The sequence below is a fragment of the Solanum pennellii genome, chromosome 5 (genome assembly GCF_001406875.1).
Source record: "Solanum pennellii chromosome 5, SPENNV200".
In the NCBI taxonomy this organism is placed as follows: Eukaryota; Viridiplantae; Streptophyta; class Magnoliopsida; order Solanales; family Solanaceae; genus Solanum; species Solanum pennellii.
This window is the reverse complement of record NC_028641.1, coordinates 73963299-73972611: the sequence shown is the minus strand read 5'-3', so window position 1 is coordinate 73972611 and position 9313 is coordinate 73963299. Positions and strand designations below refer to the sequence as shown.

The following is a 9313-nucleotide window of genomic DNA, read 5'->3' as shown; positions in this document are numbered from 1 at the left end:
TCCCAAAAAAATAATAATTTTGTTTTTAAAAAATACTTTCAATTTCATAAATTATTTTTTACTCTAGTAAAAATAAAAGATGTCTCTCAAAAACATTTTTCATTCATAAATCAAACACTAAAAATCATTTTCGAAAAATATTTTCTACTCACCAACCAAACATGAGAAAATAAGTCCAAAATTTACTTGTTTTCCAGGAAAACATTTTCTAGGAAAACATTTTCCATGAAAAACATTTTCCTCCATACCAAACACACCCATAATGTTGAGTTGGTTTGGTCTCGGGTTGTTTTTTTAAAGTTGAAACCAAACCAACCCAAATATAGTCGGATTTTTTTTCCAACACCAAACCAAGTCAAACCAAATCACTAGTCGGATTTTTTTTCAATTTGATTCGATATACGATTTGGTTCCATTTTCAAATCGATTTTGTACACCCCTAATTATTAGTTTATGAGCTTTAAATTACACTATAAAATTTCTGCCAAATGGGGAGATTGAGAGATATAAAACAAGGGTGGCAGCTGGAGGTTTCACACAAACTATAAAGGTGGTGAATTCAGATCTTTCGTTAAGGATATTCAAGTATTGATATATACGCACAAAAAATAATTTACAACATATATATTTTATATAGTTTTCTATATATCGCAGTTGCAATTTTTTAACGAATGATGCTCAAATAACCATCAATGTATGTGGCTACGCTACTCAGCGGTGACTCTCACTTACAAAAATTAAGGCAATATGCATGTCTTAGCCTCTTAGGCTTCTAATTTTTGGTCGACCTTAAATTTTTATCAAGAATAAACTATGTATTATTTTATAGAATAAATTCATTATTCGTGATAAATAATATTTTTGAAAAAAATATGATATTGTTTTATTCTCCTCAATCCGTTTCAAATAGAAGAAATCAAGAAAATGTTATTTTTGCCTTCTTTCATTCTTTTCGCTAACACTCATTATTTATCTTTATAAATAAACTCTTTTTGTACTTTCTTTCTTCAAATCTTTGATAAGCTAGAGTAACTATTTTTCAAAAATATGAATCAATAATCGAAAAGTGTTGAACAAAGTAAATTGTAATTTTTTTTATTTCTTTTTAAATTTTCAAGCGTTATCCTAAACATATTAAGATAAGGTATATCAACGCATCAATTTTTTGAATTCAACTATTATCTTTATTTAAAATTTGTCAACTTTTACTTATTGAATTACGCCAACCATTTATATAATAATTGCCTCAGTAAAAAGATATTTTTCAAACTTTTGAATTGATAAATCTCACTTAAAAACTAATAATTAAAAAGGATGTTCAAAGAAATCATCATGTATAAAAGAAACATTAAGTACTAATTTGCATCTAAAAGATAGAAAAATTAATTATAAATAAGTACATTTAAAGTTTATTTTAATTTTAGTCCTTTAACTCAATTTTCACTTTAAGCCTTCTATTACGTTGAGCTGCCTTTTGACGCTATTGCAAAAGTCATTCTAAGTCTATTATTTAAACTTTTTAATTCTTGAATATATTATTTAGTGGAGGTAAGTTATCATATTTGTTTAATCACAATGTGCTAGCTACATCAATTTATAACATGAAAAGTACTCATAAATATTGCAAGATCTACTTTATAATAAGCCTTAGAGGTGCACCAAGTGTAGTAATAATTAATTACCCTAAGTTTTATTATATAAGTACATAAAAGGAACACCAAAGACATACATAATAGCTAACTAGTAATTAATTGATTTATATACTTAATTTACTTCAACTTATTCATGTAGTTACTTTTATATTATATATTTCAAAAAAAAAAATTTATCGAAAATTTTGTTTCCGCCATGATATTTTTTATATCCAAATAGCATTTGCCTTTAGAAGCAATTGTTTGAGCTTGCCTCTAACATTAAGACTCATAATCTCATTAGAACCACCAACGAACTCTTCTCCAATGAACACTGCTGGCACGCTAGTTGATTTACACCCTAGTAATTCAACCAATGCCTTCTCCATTTCACCATTCGAAACTAAGTTATCGAGCTCATAAACCTTAGGGTTTGCTCCGAAACTTCGAATTAGGGTTTCAATACTGTGAGATATGCAACAAGTACTCTTAGTGAAAATCACCACTGGACTTTCTGCTCCCAACTTCATCACCATATCCATTTTGAGACCTAACAAAAATTGTTTAAATTTTGTGATTGAAATTAACAGAAATTGTGAAGGTTTAATTTGTAGAGAGAAAAAAGGTTATATCTATGTTAATTTTTTTGAGGCTTAACTTGCTATGAGAAAATTGAACTTTTAGAAAGTTATATATTTAAAGTGGTGGGATTAATGTGAAACAATAACTATCTTGAATAAATACATTAACTAAGTACATGAGGTATTTATAATATGTAAATATGATTCAAAAGACTAAATTATCCTTCTAGCTATACATATAAATTTATCATAATGAATAGAAAAAAAGATTACACAATTCCAAAAGAACAAAAAGATTACACAATTCCAAAAGAACAATGCAAAGTTAGTGGATATATATGCAAATTATTCCTTGATCATTTGATGATTCACTTGTTGCTTCAAGTCATAATATTTCCGTACGTACCAAGAGAAATAAAAAACTATTAAGGATATGTTTGGTACAACAGAAAATATTTTTCAGATCGAATATATTTTTTTCTAGAAAAATAAATTTCTTAAAAACGAAATGTAAAATCTTACATTAATTAATTAATTAATTTCTCTACAATTCAACGTAACCCCCCCCCCCTTCGTAGCCCCCATCTCCACAACCTCCCACACCCCTAGTACTCCAAGCCCTAATTTCATAGTGTTTGAATAGAATATATACGATGTTTGTGAAATATCGATTTTTACCTACTTATTGAACATCTAAAAATAAATAAGAAATTAAATTACTTATCTTGTTAGAAAATAGTTTTGGCAAAAATTTTCATTCCTATCAAATACACCGTAAGAAATATTTTTTTAATTTAATCATACCTGACTAATAAAAAGAATCAATAAGTGTCACCTTCATAAAGGGTCATATAAATATCGTTTCATATTGATTGTCTCCTCATCCCTTAATACTCCGATCCCTCATCCCCAAACCCCCAACCCAACCCATCCCGCCACCACCCACCCATCCCCGACATGGTCACCACGTAATTTTATAATTATGTATGAGCGAAATAATATTTTTGTTTATTTCTTAAATAATTAAATCACTCATTTTCCTGACAAAAATATATTTTTATAGAAAAATATTTTTCTCGTACCAAACATGCCCTAAGGAGAAATCTAGATAAATCTCCAAACTTTTATTTTGATGATAAATTTACTTTACTTTAGGTGGATATTGGAATAAATGCTTTTCAAATATTCCACACAGCAAATCACATAACTATGAAGGGAAAAAAAAAGAGTACTACTACTAATTAATGTACTTATCATCAAGCAAGAAGAAAAATAGTCGGTTTGCTACTTCGAAAGGCCATATATAATCTCATCTAATCTTTTACTCTGTTCGTTTCAATTTGTTTGTCTTAATTTTTTATAGCTTGTTTAAAAAAAATATTTTTCGTTTTTTGTTATAACTCTTTAGTTCTAATTTTTCATATGACATATCTAAAATTACAAAATTAATTAAAATACTGTATCAAGTTAAAATCAAATAAATTAATAGAAATGTAAGAAATATAAAATCTAGTCATCTTGCTCATCTGTATTTATATCGAATATCCAGGGCATTCATTTATGCTCCTAAAATTTCAATACATTAATTCTCTCTGTCCGATGGTTTATCAAAAACAATCTCTTTATTTTTTAAATTTTCGAATAATAGTAATATTTAAGTACACATTACCCTCTTCAAACGTCAGTTATAAAATTATACTCTACTTAATATGTTATATATTATTGTTTCTGTTGCAAAAGAGAAAAAAGATTTAAAGAAAAAACAGAAAACAAGGAATATACAAACCAAAGTATAGAGAGAGCAAGTAGAAGTGGCCATATGTGTGTTTAATTGTGTGCACCAAAGGTACAACACACTTCTCTTTGTGTTGATCTTTTTAATTATAGACCAATCTTGTTATAATAGTAGTTTCATTTTATTCTGAATTGATTTTCTATGTTATATTTTACTTCTATATAATAATATTTTACTTATAATAATAATAACATTCGTTATAACAATGTAAAATTACTCTTTTATAAAATTATAATAGTCGAACTCAAACATTATTTATTATAAGAAATATATCATCAAATGGAACAAAATATTAAAGTATCTATGATAATCATCATTAATGTGTGTTTGGTATTTATAGAGGAGAATGTTTTCTTGAAAATAAGTGATTTCTTAGTTATAATCAAAAGTCGAGTATAAAAATATATTATGTATCTAAATAAAACATTAAAATATTTCTGATAATTATCGATTTTGATTTTTCATAACATATCGTAAAAAAATAAATGTTGAGAGTGGGATTTGAACCCACGCCCTTTCGGACCAGAACCTTAATCTGGCGCCTTAGACCAACTCGGCCATCCCAACACATTATTAAAAATTGCAAATTACTTATTAATTTTATCAATAATCATCTCTACAAAATCATCTTAACTAACTAATAAATTCAATTTATTTACATGTTATTTTTCACTCATCATCTCACTTAAAAGGTCCTAGATCATATTTCATTCAGCACAATATATCCAATATGCAATAAAAATACTCGATGAAATAGTAAAATACATTCAAATTTATCCTGAACATCATCGTTATTAAAAAATAAAATGTAGGATAAAATTTGGGACAATACGAAACAATCATCAACACTTGATTTCTTTAACACACAATTATTGTTGATCATCTAAATGTGAGAAAAACAAGAATATTAATTTCCTATTTCTAACAACTTCAAAATGTGGGGAATGAGATCAACTTATATAAATATTGGTACATTTATCATTACATAGAACACCAAATCAATCACAAGAATCTTCAAGCTTTCACACAGCAATTGAAGCAACTGAAAATGCTTTTCCTTGTCTGCCAAAAAAAAGGAAAAAATAGAAATAAAATGATTGTAAAAAACAAAGTAAATTTTCACCATGAAGAAGCAACAACTCAATTAATTGAAAATATATATAGCATTAAGCATAGTGTTCAAATCCTACTATATGCTTATCTTGTTTATTTTCTTTTCGTATAACTATTTGTCATTTGAAACTCACTTGCTCGATTAATGTATATCAGGAGGACACATCAGAACTAGAGGCAGATGTCGTTTATACACTAATGGACTAACCCACCCTTCAACACACCTCATATTCACTCTCACCCCTTGTAACACCCATCTCCCACCGCCCCACTTCCCTAGTCCTAACCCTGATCTCCATCTCACATAGTATTTATCTAGATCATATACAAATATTTTTAGAATAAAATTTTTTACTTACTTATCGAACACACAAAAAAAAAAATTCCACTTATTCTTAATGAAAAAACATTTTCCATCATACCAAACACATTTAAATGCTGATAGAACCACATTTTTTCTATCACATAAGTCAGACACTACCTAACTTAAGTAATAGCAATATAATTGCATGTGCCTTGCTAAAATTACAACACTTGCTCAAACAATTTTTCTGGACAAGAAAAGTTGCTTACCCAATAAGGCATTGCAAGCATCACTTTCTTCCAACTTGTGTTGTATACAGATATCATGTGATATTGTACTTATGCAATGACCACATGATCAACATCATTTTGAGAGGAGACAGTATAGTTTCACAAGTAGATCAGGATTGGATAAAATGTATGTAAATTTTAGTCTTATGACGAATTCAGAATTTTAACTAAAAGGGGTCAATAAATTCATGATTATAGTGTTATACAACCTCTCATAATTAATGATTCTCAAAGGCATGTGTAAAAGAGAATCACAATAAATAATTTGGAGGAAATACTAATCTATGTTGCTTCGACACACACAAAATGTTGTTGCATTCGTGTCAATCCCCCCAAAGTCTACTACTTCTGAAGAATAACAAATATACATGATTCACTATGACAAAAACAACTTTTAGCAGCAATAAATATTGATAATAATAAAGAGTGCTAAAGTCTTTGTCGGCATTAGTTAAGTGCCGTTAGAATCAATGTCGCTAAAGGCTTTAGGGACATGTACAAGAATGGTAATTGCCGCTAATAATCATAGTTGATGTAGTGATTATATTTTCGCAGAGTCCAAACAACAAAGATACCAATAACTATATGAACATTCAAATAAAAGAAGAGGCTACACAAGCCTAAGCAAAAAGAAGAATATATAAATGAATTAATGTAACAAAATCTTACATGAGTTGTAGAGTGTTTATGATGGTAAGTTTGATCATTGTTTTGGGTTGAATGACTTGTATTATTCACATTATTATTACTTGTATTTGATATGGAATTGAAATCCTCCTCATTTCCAAGACTAGCTCTTGACTTGTTTTGTTTCCTATTCTCTCTTATTTTTGAGAAATCCATTGAGTAGTCTGGTAATGCTCCTTTTTGATCCCAATCCCCAAATTGTGGCACTGATAGCCATGGTGCTGCCTTCTGCTATAAATTTGACAAAATGTATGGTCAATCAATTGCATATCAAACAAAATTATTGCTCGGATCGTAAGTATCCTTGCTATAGCAAAAAAGATATTTTAATGGTAATAGATTTTTTGTTAGCAGTATTCTCGCTATAGCAAAAGAGATATTTTAATGGTAATAGATTTTTTTAGCAGTATTATTTTGTTGCCACAAAAATAATTAGCTTTATTTGAGTTAATGTTTTCATTGCGTCCAGAGTCGCTAGAGCTTTAATTTTAGTGACATTTATATAGAGTACGGATTAGAAATACTCATATATATTATTACGTTAAGTAAAAGATTTTATGATAATTATTTAACGTAGTAATAATTGTTTCATCCCAAACATTGAGATTGTGAGTTCGAGTCTCTTAAAAGGTAAAAAGAAAAAAAATAATTACTGAATTCGTTTCAAAATATTTAATTTTTTTTTAAAAAAAAAAATTGAAATTCTTCAGAATATTGTGTTTAAGATACCATATTTTTCAGAAGGTCCAACTTAAGTATTCAAATTTATTACGCCAAAGTGATTAGAGCAAGTCATCTATATTACTCCATTATTCTTTAGCTTAACACATCACTAATAAATTTATTAATTAATAGAAAATATTGACAAAAAAAATAATATGTGAATTGCATATGGTCCAGCTGGAACAGCTAGTACATATATATTTTTTCCTTTAATTCTATTGACATTTGCATTTTCAAATTTTTGTGTTGATTTAGCTTTACAATTCTTGACTAAACGTGAGCCACAAAAAACTTATTTAAAAAAATAAAAAGATTTAGATAGAAGAAAAGAAATAGGAAATTATAGTCATGACACCCATAACTTTTTCAGACAACCCAAAAATAATAAAATATTGCAATACTAAATAAGTAAACACACAAAAAAAGTTATGTTTTACCAATTTTATATATATTAAAAAAATTAATTTTAATTATATATAAATAATGTAATTTTTTTTACCGAACACTTTTGACCTTATCTAACTGCATCTTGAAATTTCGAAAAAAATCTTGAATAATTAGAAAAATACACATACAATTATACTCTAGAAGATTTGAATTCGTAATATAAATTAAATTCTTGAATACTTAGGAAAAAGATAAGGGAAGAAAAAAAAAGAAGTTGAAAGAAACCTAATTAAAGAATTAAAAGAGCTATGGATAGGAGTTAGGAGGTACAAGAGGATCGATGAAAAATTATATTAATTTATATGAGCTTAATATTTTTTTTTTGATGTACATAAAAAAAATTGATTCACGCATGATGTTAATATATATCAAGATCATAAATATAAAGTTAGGTTTGTTTTTATATTACATAACTATTGTTAAGTAATACCATTTCATATTAGTATTTACATTTTTGTTATAAATAATTCAATTGGAGTAAACATTTCCATAGAGAAAGGTAGATAAAAAAAGAAGAAAATATCTACCAAAAAACAGCAATAAGAAGCAAAAGTAGATGTAGGAAAAGAGTAAATAATATAAATATAACAAAAGATAGATTTATTAATTTACTTTTTACCTCTTTATGATCTTCCATTGCAAGCCAAATAATTAGAAAATATTGTGAAGTTTAATTTATATGAAAAAAAGGATTGGTTAATATTGGTGTAGAGAAGTTGACAAAAGAAAAAAAAAAAGGAGAAAGAGAAGGGGATTTTTGTGTGTTGTGTTGGTTATGAAGAAGAAGAATGAAATAAAAATGAAATGGAAGAAAATAAGAAGAGGGCCTTTGGTTATGTCTAAATACTAACAAAAAGGGTATATTCGGTATAAAAAAAAATTTGCATAAATTTTTTTTTTTTTAAAATAAGTGGATTTTTTTTATTAATTATTTTTGTGTTTTATATATTAAAATTATCATTTCAAAAATATTTATGTATATTCCGAATTATTACTACGAGGGAGATATTCAAAATGTTGAATCAAAGAAGTTTAAAAAAAATGTTTAGAAATATTAGATATATAAAAAATTTGCTATATTTCTAGATGATTTTTTTAAAAATCAAAATCAAAATAATTGATTGAAATTAATTTTTTTAACTTGCATCCGAGGAAAAGAGTATATGAAAATGATTTTTGTAACGATATGAGCCAATTTTGTAACGAATAAATCACAAAATGGACTTGTATATTAAGCCCTTTTTCAAAGATTTAATATTTTTCTTTAAAAAAATTACTCCTTGTGTCTCAATTTATGTTACACATTTTATTTTTTTGAGAGTTAAACCATTTAAGTTTGACTTGGAACTTGTGCATAAAATTTTCAATATTTTTGAAATGAAATTTATATATTTGTAAGAGACAAAAGTCTGAAAATACTCTAATTTTGATCGAAATTACTGTTACGATACCAAACTTTTTAAATGACATTTTTTTTCTTACTCTATTTAATAGTGTATTTTAAAGGTATATATGTGCTCATTGACACATTACTATTTATAATTATACAATATTTTTTATGTCCATGTGAACACATATATACATTTAAAATACTATATAATAGTACATGGGCGTAAAAAGACCTTTCTAAATTTGATCTTTCTCGTTACAATAATTTCGATTAAAATTCAACTATAATTTAGACCTTTTCCTCTATTTATAAACTACGTAAAAAATATTATAAATGATAATAATTAGTAATT

At 26.7% G+C, this 9313-nt stretch overlaps 2 protein-coding genes and 1 non-coding gene across 4 annotated transcripts; all 3 read right to left on the bottom strand.

Annotated features, from left to right (window-relative positions):
- Positions 1–1665: 1665 nt before the first annotated feature.
- Positions 1666–2351, bottom strand: LOC107020150 (monothiol glutaredoxin-S1-like). Its single transcript, XM_015220453.2, has one exon. It carries the CDS (start codon positions 2171–2173, stop codon positions 1859–1861), a length of 315 nt encoding a protein of 104 aa, XP_015075939.1. The 5' UTR covers positions 2174–2351; the 3' UTR covers positions 1666–1858.
- Positions 2352–4493: 2142 nt separating this feature from the next.
- TRNAL-AAG lies at positions 4494–4574 on the bottom strand. The gene has a single exon. It is a non-coding gene; the product is annotated as a tRNA-Leu (tRNA).
- Positions 4575–4752: 178 nt separating this feature from the next.
- LOC107018909 lies at positions 4753–8380 on the bottom strand. 2 transcript variants are annotated; one of them, XM_015219501.2, is made up of 3 exons: positions 8191–8380; positions 6384–6629; positions 4753–5069 (listed from the first exon to the last, which is right to left on the bottom strand). In XM_015219501.2, exons 1-3 carry the CDS (start codon positions 8206–8208, stop codon positions 5022–5024), a joined length of 312 nt encoding a protein of 103 aa, XP_015074987.1. In that variant the 5' UTR covers positions 8209–8380; the 3' UTR covers positions 4753–5021. The 2 variants fall into 2 exon arrangements, with proteins under 2 accessions (XP_015074987.1, XP_015074986.1); XM_015219500.2 differs by having other exon boundaries at positions 4799–5069; positions 6384–6632.
- Positions 8381–9313: the final 933 nt, after the last annotated feature.

Excerpts from the sequence above, each read along its gene's own strand:
- LOC107020150 (XM_015220453.2), bottom strand. The coding sequence starts at position 2,173 with ATGGATATGGTGATGAAGTTGGGAGCAGAAAGTCCAGTGGTGATTTTC.
- LOC107018909 (XM_015219500.2), bottom strand. Across the intron at positions 5,070-6,383 it reads ATAAACACTCTACAACTCAT|ACAAGGAAAAGCATTTTCAG; the intron begins GTAAGATTTTGT and ends TTTTTTTGGCAG.